Below are 19,742 nucleotides of genomic sequence, written 5' to 3'. Positions count from 1 at the left end.
TTGTATGAATTGTTTTGCTTTTCTGTTTGGAGTCACTTGTGGGACAAGATGGAGTTTGGAGGGCCTTTACCAACTTTACTCCTCCCTCATACAAAGGAGTAGCAAGGGTGGAGGAGACTATAACTTCTTTTTTTTTTTAAGGAATATATGTTCATAATCCAGACAACTGTAATCCAGTATCTCTGTTCCCAACACCCAAACACCAGTGTTTAACTCTGCTCTCCTTCAAACAATATAACAGTTTTCTATATGAAGATTTATCATGTGATTCTCTCCCTTCCCTCTTGTATATCACTTAGGATAGAAGCTGTACTGCTTTCGTCTTAGAAGACAGAGCATCAGTATACTCTGCTTCAACCCAGATTTGGGCCTTTCAGACCACCAGACGGCCAACCCTTCATAAGGTTAATGCTTTGGATTGATTGCAGATGTTGGCAAACAGTGCTGAATGGTGGAAGAGATAGAGTGGTGGAATAGAATAGAGGCCTGATGGAGGAAGTGCAGTATATATCATAGTATGATCCAGAGTTTAAAAAAATAAAAAACAAAATAGCACCACCAGTTCTCTGTGTGCTCTGGCCTTTATGAAATATGCAAAAGCCTGCTGTTTCATACATCGATTTTATTTTATTTTTTAATAATGAGCCAAGGAAGACTCTTCTTTCTCAACTGACCATAGTAATGAGGATAGCTTTCCTTCCACCAATCCTTGCTTTTACCTCTTCCCTGCTGATGAACTCCAGTAGTCCCACATTAGCTACCTACTGATTTTTCCACATGGAAAGGGAATCCATGCCTTCCGTTGTCCCGAGCAACACCGGAGAGTTGTGATGTAGGACCTAATGACCAAAGTAGTCTGGACTTTCAGAAGGCCTTGGTTATTCCCTTGCCCATTCTCTATCCCGCTGCTTTCCTTAGGCTGTCTTCCTTCCCCTTATAGATCCAGCTTGCATCATCATTGCTGTTTGGTGAAGTTAAAGGAGAGGTCCTCGATGCTGAAGGAGCGGGCAGACACTGCATGAGTTCTCACATTCATCATGGTTGTTGACATCGATTTGCTACAGGATCCTTTGTTGCTGCTTTCTGTGATCTGCTGCAGTTGTCCCTGCCATGGCAGCTGGTTGCTGAACACTAGACTGTGTGTGCATGTGTGTGTTTATTGGGAGAAAACACAGTTTTGGATGTAACTCCTCGCTGCGTGATATTTTCATGGGTTTTTATATCTGTTTATAGTAAGACTTGGAGTTTTAGCTTTCCATGTCAGATCTGTCAGGTACACACAAAACACAATGGATTTTTTGTGTCCTCACCACTGAATGCATATTTTTAATAGATTTCTGTCAGCACAGATGTTACAGACACTCTAGGATTTATTCATCTGGAGGCATACCACTTCTGGAATAATCTCTCATGGTCAATAGTTCTTTCTATCAACTGTAGGGAGCTATAGGATGGAAATTGTTAGAGATTTTTAAATATAGTTAAAAAAAAATTAAAGATGAATCATCATAACTGCACTTCTGAGAAGGCACTTAGATAATTTTGGATGAAATTGATAGTGCAGAATTGACAACTATTGCTTTACAGTCATGGTTTCTTTCTGCACAAAGCTGTAAATAAAAATATGGCCTTATAATATAACAGATTTTCTGAAATGCGGCATTGCTAGACCCTTACTGGGATTTCAGGTTAATACAGTAATTTAGGAAGATAAGTAATAGTAATTATCTGTAAGCAATTCCTATTGATGTGCTGGAAAGCCTCTGCTTACTGCTGCCTTTCTGCAGGTTTGCAAGCTTTTGATTTATTATGTGAAACATTTTATGATGAATCCAAAAATCTTTATATTTCCCAGTGACAGATTTTCTCATTCTCTGCTTTAAGCCACCAGGGATTTAAGAAAGCAACATAACGAACAAGGTGCACCTTTTAACATCATTTGACGGATTTATCTTGGCCTAAATATTACATGCCAAATTCTAACTTTTAAGTTGGTTTTATGATGCGTAGAACTGGGGTATTTTTGCTGATAAGCTTTCACTGTCCTGCTTATATTTTGGGATGTTTTACTGTGCTTGTGATTATCCAAGCGCTTTGCCTGATAAAATTATGGGGAATCTTCTGAGATTCTGAAAATGGGCAGCATTTATCCAAAGCCCTGAATTACCCTGAGGGGAGCAGGACTTGCCCTGGGTATGTCTTGCTCAGGCTGGTCCTGTCTCTCTTATCATTTCACTGCTGGAGAGACAGGCAGGAAGAGACCCACAGGACAGGTCACAGCCTCAGATTTAAAACTCCATGTGCACACAGCGTTTTACAAGCCTTTGAATGTTTTCCTGTCATGATAATAAACTAAGAGGGAAGAAGTTCCATGGACTTTTTCCAAGTTCCACTGACTTTTTCCTGTTACCAGAATCATTAGATCCCAGTAGTCTGACTCTTGCTTTTCCTTCTCAGCCTCTTCACAGCTCCCAAGCGCCTCCAACTTGTATCTTATTTTTGGTTTTTACCGTTGAGTTTATAGGTTTATAGGGAGAAACATCTTTAAAGCAAGTTTTTGTCATGGCTGATACTTTCAGAGATGTTTTAAACTTCTTGTTTTTAAATTCAGCTGGTAGTGATTTCTTTAACTAATACTTTTAATTATAGGGAAAGTCTGCTTTGTGGTCTCATCTGTTACATTACCTAGAAAACAGACAAAGAAGAACCACATCAGGCAGCTTCAGTACCTCAGGTAAGATTGGCATCTGCTGGAAGAAGGTGATTAAAAGCTGTGAGTAAGAGCTGCCTGCAGATTTACACCATGCAGATTTTTTTTTTTTTCCCTTGGAAATACCCTTCACTCAACATAATTGAATCAAGTGTTACAGTTGCTACAGTTTTAATATGAGCCTGGTATGTTATCTCAATATATTTTATGAAAAATAAACTGGTTTGTATTGAGCCCACTTGTTTGGGTCTGGGATCTGACTACCATGGTAGTCAGAAACCAGAAATAGCTTAAGCTTCAGAGATAGGCTTTAAAATGGATTACTCTGGTACATCACCTTCCATGTGACACAGAGGCCCTGCAAATGGTCTTATGGATGGGGGTGGAAAACAAGTATAAGCACATAAGATTGTTCTGCATAACCTGAAGTTTTACATTATGGCTTTAAAAAAACCCAGAAGGCTTATTGTTTAAAACAAAACAAAATTGAATAAACATTAATTTTTGTTGTATCAGGTGTTGCAGTAGAAGCAATATTGTGCATAATATACACTGATAATACATTTCTAGTATTATTAATGTAATTTTTAAACATTACTTCTTATGTGAGGTGGGGACATAGGATATAAATTTAGAGAGAACAATAGGTTTGGGGGAGGCAGTGGGTACCTTTTATTTTTTATTTAAAGCTGCTGTAAGCAAAGATTTGAGCGTTAGTGCTGTGCACGAGATCCTGTAAGCAATCAAAAAGTAGATTTGGAAATTTTAGGGTCTCCTGAATGTTCCTTAGCTGGAATGGTATTTCAAAGGTAAGAGTAATAATATTGCTTGAAAATGACCAAATGGGGTATTAAAAAATGGTGGTGCTACAGGAGTGTGCAAAGTAATAGCTCAGTAAACACAGGATGTGTGATGTACTGAATACGAGATATTTAACACTACTCTGGTGTCAACAGTGCCAGTCAGGGTTACTACACAGCATGAAAACAGGGTAGTCTTCAGAAGATAATACTTGATTACTATATGTGTTAAGCCATTTGATGTCAAACCACTTTCAGCTGAATCTAAGCTCAGTAATGTGTTGGTGCTCAGTGTGTGCTGATCTGTAGAACTGTCTGTGTAGCACATTAGATTTCCATGTCATTTGGACTAGAAATACACCACGGTACCTTCACAGAGTCACCAGTAATACAAGAGTGCAAATTGGCATTAATTCACCTTTTTATATTGATTTTAGAATCTTTAGATGGAATTCTGCTAACAAGAAATTGGTTTTTTTCTGAATCTAGGAATACTTCTTGATTCAGAAAGACGGAAGTCTGATACAAGTCCAGCCATGTCACCTCTCAGAATCTCTCTCATCCAGGATATGAGGTGAGTTTGAACTGTTAAACAACCCAGAAAGCCTCTGAGATTTGCACACTTGTTTCTGTGTCTGCTGTGCACTGTCCAGAAAAGCCTGTGTTTCATGCAGCAGGAGGGAGCTGTGGAGAAGGAACCTGCTGAACTACTTCAAAGTAGATAATTCAGCGTTTTCATTGAATTTACAGAAACAGGTTTTGTACTGAGGAAGTTTTATATTGTCAGAGCTATTAACTTACGGAAATACCATGACAGAATTTTTGTATATTTAATGTTTTGTATATTGGTATATTTCCACAGAGGTGTGGGTGCAGTGTTTGTGTTTTCCCAGTCATTGCTGAGTTGGTTGCATAGTTCTCATACCACTTTCGCTTCTCAGAGAAGAATGCAATTTAAAGAACTTGTTTGATCCAAAGAATGGGTTTATCTAACGTTCAGTAATATTGTAGTGTGAATAAAACTACAATTTCTGTCCAGTGCCTTCTTTTCAGTACACTGAAAAAGCAATATGCATGACTTCTGAAACAACCTTGAGAGGAATTTTCTTTTCCTTCTTTTTCCTTACAGCATCCATTTTTTTTCAGTAGGGAGGAGTGAATTGTGGATTTGCTTGCCTTATTAAAATATACCACTTGTGTCTTGTGTGCAAGAAAAGCTTCTACTGAGCATGCAAAGACAGTATTTAATTTTCCAAAGCATTCAGCCATAAATATTGGAGTGATAAGGTCCGGAATGAGTCCTAAGTCATGTGAGACAATGGCCCTGGTTTAGAATTTTGTAAATAGGGCACTGCATTGCAGATATTTCCTTTTCAAGCTCTTATTCTCTTTGAGCTAGATTGCAGGAGCTTTTTATTGTGCTGAATATTAAGGTGATTATGCTTCTTTTTCTTATAATTTACTTGATATTTTGTGTTCTTCAGGAAACTTCAGCCGAGCTTGGTTCAAAAGAGCTGTCGTGCTTTGACAATGCCAAGCATTTCTTTTTCTTTTTTTCCAGGCATATCCAGAACATAAGTGAGATCAAAACAGATGTTGGCAAGGCCAGAGCCTGGGTTCGCCTCTCTATGGAAAAGAAGTTGCTTTCTAGGCATCTGAAACAGTTGCTTTCAGATCATGAACTCACAAAGTAAGATGGTTTATCTTGGGCAAAGCTTTTTAAAAAATTAAAATCTGTACAATTGTTTGTTTGAAAAATTGAATTGTGCCTATTTTTGCATCTGCTTAGCAGTGTGCAGAAAGCATGGAACAAATTGTCATTGAGTGTCTGAGCTATTTGGGAGTTAGGATTCAATGCTGGGGTTCTTCACATGCATTTTTACATTTATAGCCTACTTTACAAAAGGTGAATTGCTTTCATAATAGTCACATACAGTGTTTACTGTGTGGGAATTAAAGCCATAGTAATTGTCATTAACTAATTGAAGACTTCTTTCTGGAGACAGCTTAACCTATGCTGTCTGCTCTTTCTTTCCTCTTCTGCTCACCATCTTCCAAGGAATGTCTTCCCCAATCCCCCTGAACCGCAGCAGCTAATTGTTTGAAATTGACCTTGTCTTGCATTATGTTGGACTTTCTGATGAAACTGTGGCCTTCAGTGACTAAGGAAAAGCTGAAGAATGGAGCGAGGACAGCTAGTACATCTCCCTGTATCTCCAAATTAAGGTTAAGCCTCTCCAGTGAAGTCAACAGTTTGGGTCAGGTTAAATTTCGCAGTGTTTGTCCCCTGCAGACCAAGTGCTGTGAGAGGACTTTCCACACACCACCCCACTCCATGTACCCCCACAGAAGAGGAGAAAACTTCTTTTAACACTGGTCAGTGTGCTCTTCACCTATCAGGCAGTTTCTGATTCTCTGGAACAGAGGGAGACTGCAGCAAAGTATGTTTAAAATGAAAATGACAAAGGAGCAACTTGTAGAAGATGACATCAATTCTCCATAATCTCATGTGCTTTGTGCTGCATATTTAGATATCCTGCTTAGAGAGCTGTTCTAGGTGGTATGGTTTGAAAGTGTGCCCCACTTGTGTTTAGAGGAAGCAGTGTCAAGTTCAGTGAGGTACTAAAAGTAATGGTGCTGCTTCTGCTATTTTAAGTTAACAAGATTGTGTGTTGTTCTTTTTTGAAGCAGATGTTAGATATTTTAATTCTCCTATTCTCTTTACTCAACATATGTTAACAAATACAAGGAAAATGTAACATGTTTGGTTTGTTTCTAGTCTGCAAAGGGAACAGGGAGAAATCATATGGCTTTGCTGTCCTGAGACCTTTATTTGCCCAGGGAAACAGAGAAACCTTACCCTTTGAAGAGACAGGACAGCACCTGACAGGCTGTCAAATATTTGATTCAGATTGTTGCAAATGAAACACAGGACATGGGCACCTGTGAGACTTTTATGGCTTTGCCACTCGTGTAGCTACAGGCAAGTAGGTTAATTTAAGGCTCAGTCTCTTTATTTCCGTTGAACATTCCTGTCAGTCTCTAGTGTTAGGTTTGTTATGTAAGTCAGAACATGCCTGTACATTGATTATCATTGATTGGTTTTGCAAGTTTCTGTCTTGTGGCTTGCTGATGTTTTTGTAAATTGATACCTGAACTTGTGGGGAGTTGTCAGGATGCTCTCCTGGTAGGAACAATCTATCCATGGCTGTGTCAGCATTTCTAATACCTAATTCCTGCATTCTTGAGGGTTTAGATATTCCTGCAGCATCAGTTGGATTTTGATATATTTCGGCATGCTCTTCTTTTAAGATTATTCCCATCACTTGTATTACTTATTGGTTGCCCCCTTTGCATGCCTGTCATTTTGGTTATGTCAGGAACTGTGTACTATCAGCACTGAAATTACTCCCTGGATTAATGTGCAGGTTGTTGTAGGCCCTGGGTGATCACCTATAGACTACAAGCAGATAGCCCCAGTTTTTGCCTTATGTCCTTTGAGAACAGTCTTCTGTCATACATCATATGCTGGAGAACTCTCCCATGGCACCCTCTGCTCAGAAGTAACTTAGGAGAGCTCTCTTTACTTCAGTTCTGTCATTCTACATCGTCAAAAGGAGTCCAAATTTCTTTTGAGGAAGTGCAAATTTCCTTTTTCCATCTTGAGTTGGTTTTGGGTGGGAGAAGACCCTTAGACCAAATGTTACATTTGAGGGCTGGAAGATAATGAGAATTATACTGATTCACTTTGGAGATGTCAGTCTTGCAGAGTTGGTGTATCTTGGCACATTGGAAACTCTTGACTCTCCCAGTATCACTTCCCATTTGTAATTGCTTGCCCATTGTTCATAGTGTACCTAATTCATTTGCACAGTAGAAAACGTTTCACTGAAAGCATCTTGTTACTGTGACAGATTATGTGTTTTGCTTTGTCAGAAAACTCTACAAGCGTTACGCATTCCTCCGTTGCGATGATGAGAAAGAACAATTCTTGTATCATCTCCTGTCATTCAATGCTGTTGATTACTTTTGCTTTACGAATGTTTTCACAACAATCTGTAAGTATTTGCTTTCTCTGCAACTCTGATTTCCAGATTTGGTTGAGTCCTTGTCCAAAATTCTAAACAGCTCTGAGCAACATGCCCTAATGTAATTGTTCTGCTTTTTTTCCCTGGGATCAATCTGTGGGTGCTGTGTTGCTGTTTCTATGATCTTCTCTGGTGGGCAGGAGTTTCTCTCTCTGTCACTTTTGTTTCTAACGCAGTAAAACACTTAGCTCTAATAAATTTAATTGGGGGTAAGTTCTCAGCTGAAATTTTTGGTGAGCTTGTTTTGCGTGATACTAAATAAGCGCAGTATGGGTTGTTCACTATCAGGAATTTTAATGCATGCTGGGAATTAAAAGAAAACAAGCCTTTCCTGTTCTGTGCTCAGGCTACTTTGCTGCATGCCTGTCTCTGGGTTTGGGGTAACAATGAAATGCCCATTGAGGGCTGCATCAGAACTCCTCAGCGTATTTTTTTTTTTCCTTCTAGTTGTTAAAAAGATACCCTAGAGAAACTTCTAAGCTATTGTTGATGCTTAACTGTGTTACAGGGTTCTCAAAGATCTGTGTGCCTGCTGCCACAGGACCTCACTGGGAAGGGAAAACAGGGAAAGACTTTAGCAAGGCTTATGAAATTGGGGGGTAGGATATGTGAAAGGACTACCCTTGGTGATGTGTTGTGATTTGTACTTGTGTGTAGGAAAGACAAAGCAAATGGACACCCAAGCAAAATAGCTTTTGGTCTTGTGGGCAAGTTCTGGATAATGTGAAAATCGGATCTGCTGGATGTAGTTAAATTGTCACTTACTTTAGGACTATCAGCACAGAAAATAAGAAGGGAAACATTTTAATTCATTCTTAAATGCTGCAAGCATTGGGCTTTTAAGAAAATCCAACCACCAAATGCTTTCTCGAGGGTACTGACAGCTGAGGAGATGCTGAGGGAGAAATGCATTAAAATGCCTCAGCTGAAAAGCCCTGACTGTAATCTGCTTATGCACTATGAAAGAAGGGCAGAAAGCCAAGAAACACAGTGACCATTCAGAGAACTGGGGTTTATTATAAAAGCTTGATTAACAGAGGGCTGTGCAGGAGATGCTGGGTGGTGGAAGAGCATATGCCTCGAGAGTCGGAGGGGGGACTGCAGCTCAGGTGATACTGCATGGAATTACTCACAGGTGAACCAGGGGACCAGAAAGCATTTCAGCATATGTGTGGTGCTATTTAAAAGGGAAAAGAAATGCTTGTTCTTTTAAGAAATTGGTGAGTCCTAAAGTTAGCATAACTAAGGGTGACATGGTGCCGCGAAATTTGCAGCATTCTGTTGTATTTTCACTGAATTTGTTCAGCCATGGTGGCGAAAGCTGCTGCCATCCACACTTGTAAACAAAGGCTGCAGTTAGTACCTGAGTGGGATCTGGGGGAAGTTGTGCCGTGTGCTGAGCTGCAGTGCAGTCCTGGATACAGGAATATCGTGTCTTTACTTCCTTGTCACTAAGCTGAGGATAAGTAACCACCTTCGTGCCATGTTGTGAGGTTGATAAATAAACAAGGAATACACTCATAAGAAGGCATGATTTCATCAGTGTCAAGTGAAGAAATTTCTTTCTTCACTTGACACTGTTCTGCTGTCAGCTCTGCTTATTACTGGCTGCTGTATATGTGTATGATGTGTGTCTCTCTCTCCCGGAGCCTGTGCTCCGTTTTTGCCTCAGCTAGCTTGAGGGAAACCTCAGCCAGAAGGATTTTTTCCCTCAGGGTCTTAAAGATCCCAGAGGTTGCAAACCTTTTCCTTTAGAGAAAGCAGGCGTCCGTCAATGGCAAAAGGAAAGAGTCTGCCCTTGTTCTGGGGGGGTGGAATCAGGGCATTATTTTGTGGTCCTGCCTCCGCAGGATCAGGAACCCAGTCCAGTCCCCCAGCCAAGAGCCCAGAGACAGATCCACGTGCTGTCCTTGTTTTCATCCGGGGGAAGGGGCTAGAGGCAGGGACAAGCCACTACCCAATCAGGGATAAGGTGGGAGTGGAACTGAGTTGGATTACATTCCAGTGTGGGGGAATGGGAGGGGAGAAGGAGCAGGGACAAATCTCGTGATACATTTCCAGGGCAACAGGGTGGTACAGACAAAACCATTACAAAACCCAATATAAAAATGAAATACAATATAAACCAAATAATGCACAACATGTGTACACTTCCCCATTGTCAGTCAGTGCTTAGTGTGCAAGTGTCAGCATGATTAAATAGGATCTCTGATGTTCTTTTAACATTTCGTGGTACTGCATTGCTGTTTTATGACTTATCTTTTGCCCCTTTCTTGACTGAAGAGGTTACATAATTATCCTTCTTCATTTCTGAAGTGTTCTTTCTTTTGTGTTTGCAGTGATACCATACCATATATTGATTGTTCCCAGCAAGAAACTTGGTGGCTCAATGTTCACAGCCAATCCTTGGATCTGTATTTCGGGAGAACTGGGTGAAACAGGAGTTCTGCAGATTCCCAGGAATATATTAGAAATGACTTTTGAGGTTTGTGTCACTTGATGCAAAACCCGATTTGGATGTTCTGTTTGTTCAGTTTTAAATTCTCCCCTTGCTGTACCGCTTTGCCATACATTTCCTATCTTTGTGGTTAGACACAGATAGTTTGTGCCTGTGCATAGCACATTTAACCTGTATTTAATAACATGCGGAGCAAAGTGACTGAGAATTCCTTAGTGCAAGGGATAGACAAGACTGTCTTTTTGTTACAACAGTGGGAGGTGTCTTATCCTCTTCTGTTGGAAAACAAAGAAGTGATTCTGCTCTGATTTTTGCATGTCTGTTGTATGCATTGGATAAAATTGAATTGAAAAATCTAGTTCAGCTGATGTGCTCTGTGCAGATCAAAACAGTATTTAACAAGACAAGCAAGCAAACAAGAACAAGTAAAGCAGCCTACCACTAAAAGCCCAGAACCAACCATGCAGTCAGAAACAGGAAGCACATTTATGAGTGTCTGTCTGAGCACGTTCCCTAATAGTTAACTCCCCCAACATGCTGCTTTCTTTCAGTTTCTTCTGACAAACTTTTTGTTTAATTTGCAGTGCCAGAACCTGGGGAAACTGACCACAGTGCAAATAGGACATGATAATTCAGGGCTGTATGCCAAGTGGCTTGTGGAATATGTTATGGTCAGAAATGAAATAACAGGGCATACTTACAAGTAAGTATCATCTTGACATTTTATGTGGGGTAAGTAGAATTTCTGTGGGGAGCTGGCACAGTAGGGCTTGTTTGATTTGAAAGGTCTGATCTCTGGGGACTCTGTGTCCACAGTTGCCTCTACCTGAGGGCACAGAAAGATTGTTCAGCTTCTGGCATTAAACAAATCATGGTTCTTATGAATTCAAACAGGATTTGCAGTTTGCAGATGTTCATGTCTCATATCACACTGTTGGTGAAGAGGATGAGTTGGCTGTTGTGCAGCTTAGAAATAATCTGCCTTGAGCCCAAGGAAGAAACAAGTCAGAGCTTGTTGCTTAACAAATATAGGTGGTATTTTATATTAGGACTGGGTACTGCAGGTGTTACAGACACCTTGAGACACAAGCTGGAACACAGGGCCTTATGGTTGTTAGAAACTTGTGTTTACATGGGGAAAATAAAGGAACAAAATTTACAGTGAGTATTAAATTTATTTAATGTTAGATTACAGCATAGTTTTTTGCCCTCTCTTTTGTTTAGAGAAACTGTCAGGCTCATGTTGATGTCAGATTGGTGGGTAAATCCACTCAGCTCTCTGTGCCGGTTCATTTGTAATTAAATGAAGAGGAAAGATTCTATTTTTGGATGCTGTTCAGTTTTCCAATTCAGCTGACTAAACTACCATCAACATTGCTTCAGAGAAAGTGATAATGAGCATGTGAGCTTTCTGGTGTCTGATGTAATACCCCAGTTCAGTAGAAGTACTAGTGTTCTGACATTTAAGCATGTGTTTGGGTTGTGGGGTCGTTTTGCAGCTGGCCTGCTATGTAGTGTAGTCAGTGTATTTCTTCACCCATCTACGGGGTGTAGTAGGATTTCCCCTTTTACCCATTTTTCCTCAAATCATATGCTACACGTGGGACTCAAGCAAAATCTGCTTAGTGATCATCTACTGCAACGCTCAGCACAAACTTGGAACTGAAAAGCTGTTTTAGTTTTGCTGCCTGTGCTGGCAAAAGCCAAAGCCGAGACTTTGTTATTTGTTGCCGGATGAATGAAGTCTTTCTAATAACTATTCTAGCAGGATTTGGGCTTTAGGCAACTGCGAGGTTGGAAGTCTTTGGCATGGAATTGAACCTGGATTTGATTGATTGATCCATGTATTTATCTCCTTGATGTTCTTAGGTTTCCCTGCGGAAGGTGGCTTGGGAAGGGAATGGATGATGGCAGCTTAGAGAGGATCCTGGTGGGAGAGCTGCTGACTTCCCACATGGAGGCTGATGAGCGGCAGTGCCGAACCCCTCCCCTGCAGCAATCTCCAGGCATGATCAGGAGATTTGTCACTATCTCACCAAACAATAAGCCAAGTGAGTGCTGGGGGTTGTCTTGTCTTGTTCTGTTCTGCGTCATCACCTGAGGGCTTGCAAACACAGCTGGAGTTTGGAGAAGACCTGTGAAACTCAGCCCAGTGTCCTGCTTGAACTCCAGCTGACTTCCAAATTAAAATCCTGGGCATCCTGTTCTGTCTGCTTAAGTTTTGAGATCTGAAAGAATGGCAGATGTGTCTGTGCTCCTGGTCCAGTGGTGTTTTTTGTGTTGTCCTTCCTGTGGAATGAATGCTATGGAGGAAGGTAGAAATTTGCTGCCTTTTCCCTGTCTCTCCTTCATGGATGAGGAATCTTGCTAGTGGTTTCTATTCATGGACTTCTGTTTGTTTGCTGTTGAGGTCTGTGTTCTGTGGATGCCTTATTCTTGGTAAAATAAGTCGTTCCTTTGTTCCCAACAGTACTTGGGTTTGCAGCAAAACTACGACAGGAAGTATTTCCAGAATGCCCAGATTTGTTAGTCCTAAACAAAGCACAGTTCCTTTTCTTATCTTTGGATCCTGGTCAGAAAATTCACGTAATATGTAAAAACCCTTTTCACTGTTTGTTTTGAAACACCACAGTGTTAACTTGAAGATAAAACCATGCCTACCTCCTCAACGATAAAGAAAAATAGAAGTGGGTTTCCATTACCCACAGCCCAGCAATGTTTCCCTAACAGAATGAGTTATATTGGTTCATGCTCCTCTGCTGTGCTTTGTGCTCTGCCATAACCCTCACACTGGTACGATTTCTGAAGCTGTAACTGGATATATTTTTGTGTTTTGCAGAGTTAAATACTGGTCAGATACAAGAAGCTATTGGTGAAGCTGTTAATGGTATTGTCAAGCATTTCCACAAGCCAGAGAAGGAGGTGAGGGGTTGTTGTCTGTGTAATGGCACTCCTGTCCTAAAACTGATTAGTAAACATGAGAGAATATATAGCAGACATAATTAAACTGAGTGAACAGCCATGTGTTTGGGAATTCCTGAAGTGGAGCAAAAATGAGATACTGAGACTGAAACACAGACTGAAACACTGAGATAGTACAACCTCAAATACCTCTGTTTTGCTAACTGGAGCATTCTGTTAAATGTTAACACTCTGGTATTGGAAATTTTGTTATTGGTCAAATTCAGCCAAGGATTCTACCCATAGACTGTCAAGAACACTGCCTCCTGTTTAATTTGTTCTGAATTAACTGACATTTTTCATCTGTGCTGCGTTCCAAGTAGGTTCTTAGGTCTGTTTTGCATCATCCTTGCTACTTAAAATGTGAAAACCCACGGGCCACTTTAAAAAAAAAAAGGAAAGAAAAAAAGCCCACCCTAAAAACACCCACATCCCCCAAGCAAGTGAAGCAGAAGTGCTCTTAAAGACTCTTCTTCATTACACATGTAATCAGCTGTCACAGCAGTGATTTTCTGAAGAAACCTAGATAGCATGCCCCTGTCAAACCATCACAATCCAGCCCTTGTGAGCCAGAGAAATGTAGAGCAGTGCTGGCTCTGTATGGATGACTCTTGACAGTCAGGAATTTTTTTCCCATTCCTACAGCACCTCTCTTGTAAATTCATTATGGCATGACAAATTTCGTATCCAGTGTAATTCTAGTCAGTGATCACATTGATAATAATCTCAAGTAGTTATGCACTGTTTTTGCAAAATAGAATTTGCCATCATGTGCTCAGGAAGGAATTAATTTTTTACTGAGCATTTAGTGTTGTATTTGTCCATAAGCAGAGGTACGTGTTACACTGGATCCGTGATCTCTATTACTTAAGAAAAGAGGAAAATACTGTCCTAATTTTCTGTAGTGATCATTATTATGGGTAAAACCTGCTCATTATCTTGGCCTACTTGAGGCTTTGTTTGATGGTGATGATGATGATGCGGCCCTGACAATGCTTTTCTCAGCCCCATTCTTAGAGAAGTCAATCCACTTTTGAATGCTCAGGGCTTGTGAGAACTGGGCCATCCTGTCTGGGGTCACTAACAGCAGATTTAAACGTCAGGCATCTGTTTATTTAAAAACTTAATGGGACACTTGTGTCCCAGAGTCCCAAAGTGAGGTGCTGAGTGTGTGTGCTTTCTGTGTGTGCTGGCAGAGAGGCAGCCTGACCCTGCTGCTGTGTGGAGAAAGTGGGCTCGTTTCAGCCCTCGAGCAAGTGTTCCAGCATGGATTTAAATCACCGAGACTCTTCAAGAATGTCTTCATTTGGGATTTTTTAGGTGAGTGGGAGGATGACATCCCAGAGCCTGTTTGTATCTTTGAAATGCACCCAACTGTGTTCCTTATCACTTCTGTTGTGTCTCAGTTGGTGTGAAGAGCAGACTTCTTGGAGGCATCTCAGCAGCTGAATTGCCATGAGAGCTACCTGCTCGTACTGTCATGGGAGAGCCTCTCTCTTCTGCCAAAGCTGACTCTGTACTCAATGTAGTAACTGGTCTTTGTCCTTCTAGCAGCAATAGTGTAAAACAAACTTTCTTACTGAGGAAGAGGTACATAAATAGGGTGGTGAATTGACACAGGGTAGGCTTGTTCTTAATTGAGCACAGTGAAAACAAGAAATCACACTTGTAAGAGGTTGAGTTGTCTTTCAGGGCACAACAGATGGATCTAATGCTGTTGGTGTGTACTGAACATTGTAATAAAGGGGTTATAAGAATGCATTTTTCACACAATGGTCTGGATCCCTTGACGCAAAGTTAAAGAAATCAACTGAGTTCACAAACACATTTTAAAAAAGGAATTATTTTTAATAATGTTTCTATATTTTGAGTAGATACTTTAGCATTGCTGTTCCCCTTATATGATCATTTTACTGCACTCAGGTTCAGTAGATAGGTGAACCTCTATCATTGTTCAGCGGGAAGGAAGTGAAATCCCAGTTTTATACAGGGGGAGCACAGGACTGAATCAAACAGGAAAAACAGTGCCTAAAAATAATGATGCAGGAAATTCATGGATGAGCTTTGATCCTAGGCTTTTCAATTTTAATTCTCTCCTAAATACACTCATGAAATTTCATTATCTCTCACCATTCTTTTAAGAAAAAGCACAAACATACTATGAGACCCTTGAGCAGAACGAGATGGTCCCAGAAGAGAACTGGCAGACAAGGGCCAGGAATTTCTGTCGCTTTATCACTGCTATCAACAACACCCCTAGAAACATTGGGAAGGATGGCAAATTTCAGATGCTGGTGTGTCTTGGAGCCAGGTATAAAGAAACTTCTTTATTATTGTTGTTGTTATTGATATTGTAATGAAACAAAAAAGGTGTTGCACATGAGACAGTTACTCCCCGTTCCTTGTCTCTTAAAGATACGTGGAGAACACAGTAGGTCTGCTAAAAAGCAAAGAATAAAAACCATGTCTGTGCAGATGTGAAATTAACTTGGCTTTATTTTTATTCCCAAACTGCCCACTGGCACCTTATCAGAGACCACCTGCTGCATCACTGGATCGCCCTGCTTGCAGACTGCCCCATTACAGCCCAGATGTATGAGGACATAGCCCTGATTAAGGATCATACCTTGGTGAATTCTTTGATTCGGGTGCTGCAGACCTTGCAGGAGTTCAACATCACTCTGGAGGCATCTCTTGTCAAAGGAATTGACATCTGACCTCCTGTTCCACAGGAAAAGCTGTCTTTACAGACACAAAAAAGCAACAAGGAGTGAATCTCGTTAGTATGCAAAAGTTCTGTCTTGCCAGTACATTGTATCGTGAACTTGTTCGTGGCCCAAAAATGCAACTTTGACTTTTCTTGAAGGAAACTCCAGAAATAGTACAGGCAAATGGATAGAAGCTGTAAACTCAATGTAAAAAAGATGATTTTGGTATAAATCTATTTTAGAGTTTATTTGCTGATTTGCTTTTTACACACTTTCATGTGAAAGAGAGAGATGAGTATTGTGCAGCTTATTTTAAAGCTGCAGTATTTCCTTGCCATAGAAAATGTGCAGTGAGCCTTTCAGCATTCTGTGAACTTGCCTTCAGATATGCTGTATGTCATAGACCCCAATGTATACACTCCATTTCTGCTGAGAAGGTCATTCTATAGTTTTTAAACTAATATTTTATATATTAACATTATTACCAATGTTTAATTTTTAAGGCGTTGGGTCATGTTCTGCTGCAAGGGAACTACAGATCTGATCTGTGTTTTTTTTAAATAGCTCCAAAGCACTGATTTGTCAGCAATTATTTTTTTCCTTTATTTTTGTTGTCAGTATTATTTTTAGTGAAATCCAGGAGACTGAACCGTGAAATGTCCAGAGATCAAAGTAATATTTTTCATATTGGTACGTAATTGCATAGAGGAAGAAATTAAGTCTGTTTTTTAACTGATGGTTTTTATTTATTTAACCTATTGTTGTGTTTTGTAAGTTTGTCTTTAAAAAAAATCTTCTATGATACAACTGGCTATATTATGTTGCAATTCAAATTTACAGTGTAGCCCACTTAAATGAAAAACCTGGAATAATTGTTCGTAACACAAGAACGTTTCCACTTAAACCAGCCTTTTGAAGCTTGCTGTATGGTTGCTGCTGGTAATTCTCTTAACTGCTAATAAAGAGGGACATGAATTGCCCAGATGCTAGATGACTAAATAAAAATCTTTATGCCCCATGTGAAATAATAACAGTATACCTTACTAACAAGTATAAGGATTTCTTAATGTTTCTGAGAAGACAGTGGTATTAAGGTTTTTTCTTTTCCTCTTGGGTGCATGTGTCTTGGATCCCATTGTCACAGTCTGCTTCATTTGGGATGCTTTTGTTTTTAGCAAAGAAAGTTTAGTCCATTTCTACTATGAAACACAAACATTTTGAAAGCTTAATTTATTGGAGATCTGGAACTTGGCATTTGCCTAAAGGCATCTCTGTTCATTTGAATTCTCTGGTAAAAATCTCTTTGAAATGAATATGTGACTTAAGAACAGGCTGATTTATCAGCATCACAAATTACTGTACAGAAGTTCAGGGCTGTGTATTTAAGAGGTCTCCTGTATAAACTTATCTCAGTTATTCTCTCTCTTTGGAGAAGCAGAGTCCAAGTTTTTTGGTTCATACGATGTTGTAGCACTTTTACTTTACCTACAGCTTAGTCACGTCTTATGATAGTTTTATTTACATAATTTATGAGTCTAGCACATGTATTAAATTTTTGACTATTTTTACTTTTGTCCTATTTATTTCATTATTAAATGGAGAAGTTCCTTTGTCACTACTTATCTCAGAGCAAGGTGCTTCTTTGATTTCACAGTAGCATCAGGAAGATGTGAGGACAATGTCTGAGCCACTCTTCACATGGGGTGGGTGTGACTTCTTCCACAGCTTACAGGAGCATTTCACAGGAGTATTCTCTGTGTGTGCAGGTTTGGTTTTGTTGGTGGATTTTAAATTTTTCTTCCTGCTTTGGAAGGGCAAAAATAAAAAACAGTTGTACTGCATTCTAAGAATTTCATGTGTTCAACTTGATATGTTGGGATAGTCTGTTTACACCTGCCCTAAGTTGTTATGCATTAATAATAGCAAAAAAATTTTTGTTGTTTCATCTGTCTTGAAAATTACTTTACTAGGCTTGTATATTTCACAAGGAATATTAAGTGAGAAGGGAAGGTTCCATATATTGACCTTAACAGAACAGTTGATCCTTTTTAAACCATATATATCATCATATTAAGGATGGATTAATTTTATTTTTCATGAGGTAATTACTTGGAACAAAGGTGTTTTTGGTTTTTTTGTTACACAAGTTTACCTAGTGAGACATGATACCATTGGCTTAATGGCTTTTTTGGTGTGGATTGTTTTGCCCTCATTAGGATGGAGATACCTGGGATGAGCAGAGGCTGGGATTTGGTGATTGCCAAGGGTGGGTTCCTTGCCTGGCTCATGGGGATGCTGCTGTCCATCGGTGAGAACACTGTCAATGCTGGCTGTCCAGTGCAAAAGGAAGACACAGAGGTCATCTTCCACCTCCCATGTTTCTTTATTCTCACAGGAAAAACCAGTTAGAGACAGACCTTCCTCCTCCTTTCACAGGGGTGCTTAAATCTTGTTAGGGCTCAAAGCACTTTCTGCTATGGACTTCCAAGTCTGGAGGGATTTGCTCCACTGATGGAGCAGTAGAAGGTTCTGAGATGCAGCAGCAAAAAAGCTGGGTTTGTTAGCTCCATAGGCAACCAAGAGCAAGAGATTAAATATAGCCTGTGCCAGGATTTGGGGAAGAGATTTGGCTGGCATGTGTAAGAGCAGTCCAGTCTGTAGAAGCACCACAATCCTCACCACTCTGCAGTGTTTACCTCAAACCCACTCACTTCTCTCATGGCTGCTCCTAGCAGCAGTCCCACTGGATAAGGTTAGGATCCAGCATTTGCTCTTGCCGTGACATTCTGCTGAACTTTATAGGAACAAATGGTGTAGTCAGCACCTTTTTATCCAGAGCTTTGTAAAATCCTTCTCCCTTTCAGAGAGTAATGCAGTTTTAACTTTCTTCCTGTTACTTTTCCAAAATAAGGGGGCAGATTTGGTATGTACAGTTAGTGGGGCTGTGCTGTTCTGTTGTTCGGTGGGGATTTTTTGGTAACAGTTAATGAGAAAAGATAATCTTTTTAACATCACACATTCATTCTGGAGAGAGAAATGCAGTGATAAGAAAATGAACAGTTCATCATGCAGTAAATATATAGTGCTAAACTGGCCAAACATGTTTACAGGCTCGTATTGATTTGAGAGGTAAAAACAGGCTATCACCTATCAAACATTTAGGCTTCTTTGGTTAACGTTACAATGATACTTTATACAAAAAGAAAATGCAAATTAATAAAGACTTGGTTTAAATGTGATTAAATACTATGATGACACGTTTATACATTAAAAAAAAAAAAGTCTTTAACCACCTGATATTCTGTAGCTGAAAACATATTCATGAGCTGGAGACTATTCCATAACTTTTTCCATTACAAAGAGTATTTTTCAAACGGTTCAAATGGGACTTACTAGCTGGATGATCCATACTTTTTATGTGTTTTAAATTCATGAATATGTTAAGATATCTGCAGTGAAACTATTCGGAGTCAACTTTTTCTGTATGTTGTCAAATGAATTTTGTCCGTAGTGAAGAGACTATAGGATACTTGAAAATACTTGAAGAAATTGTACATGTACATCACATCTTTGTAGCTCTTTGTTTTATACCTAGAGATTGGCTGTTAAACTAAGATAAAGCATCAATACCTTATAAACTATATATTTTACTACACGGGGAAATCACTGGCTTGTTTTTTTTAAGGGCCGTGTCGAAGTTTACATTATAATGACAAAACCAGGTACTGTTGTCCCGTTTTTATTTTTCCTGTGACATTTCAATCCATTGGACATTAAATGTGAATTGGATATACAAAGCAGTTTTACAGGTGTAGCTCATTTGCCGAATTGCAATAAAATTTGTCTTCTAACATGAAAAAAATAGCATTAATGTGCTATTTTCATAAAGCCTGTTATATTTTGGTTGATCATCTGGCTCACTGTTTAGCTGCAGGTCCGTGGGACATTTTAGTGCCTCGTTTCAGAAGCCCTTTGTTGTACAGTTTTGTGCCTGATCTGTCCAACTACAGCTCCTCC

At 39.7% G+C, this 19,742-nt stretch overlaps 1 protein-coding gene across 1 annotated transcript in view; it reads left to right on the top strand.

Moving 5' to 3' along the window:
- DENND5A (DENN domain containing 5A) overlaps window positions 1–19,522 on the top strand; it is a 64,169-nt gene extending 44,647 nt beyond the window's left edge. Inside the window, 12 exon segments of the mRNA XM_040066252.1 lie at window positions 300–404; window positions 2,650–2,734; window positions 4,000–4,084; window positions 5,072–5,200; window positions 7,447–7,568; window positions 9,938–10,083; window positions 10,641–10,759; window positions 11,926–12,107; window positions 12,896–12,978; window positions 14,214–14,337; window positions 15,160–15,328; window positions 15,551–19,522. Coding sequence (XP_039922186.1) covers window positions 300–404; window positions 2,650–2,734; window positions 4,000–4,084; window positions 5,072–5,200; window positions 7,447–7,568; window positions 9,938–10,083; window positions 10,641–10,759; window positions 11,926–12,107; window positions 12,896–12,978; window positions 14,214–14,337; window positions 15,160–15,328; window positions 15,551–15,734 — 1,533 coding nt within the window. The 3' untranslated portion in view covers window positions 15,735–19,522.
- The last annotated feature ends 220 nt before the right edge of the window (window positions 19,523–19,742 follow it).

Source organism: Hirundo rustica, chromosome 6 (genome assembly GCF_015227805.2).
Source record: "Hirundo rustica isolate bHirRus1 chromosome 6, bHirRus1.pri.v3, whole genome shotgun sequence".
In the NCBI taxonomy this organism is placed as follows: domain Eukaryota; kingdom Metazoa; phylum Chordata; class Aves; order Passeriformes; family Hirundinidae; genus Hirundo; species Hirundo rustica.
Note: the sequence above shows the minus strand (reverse complement) of the source record. Positions and strands in the feature narration are given on the sequence as shown.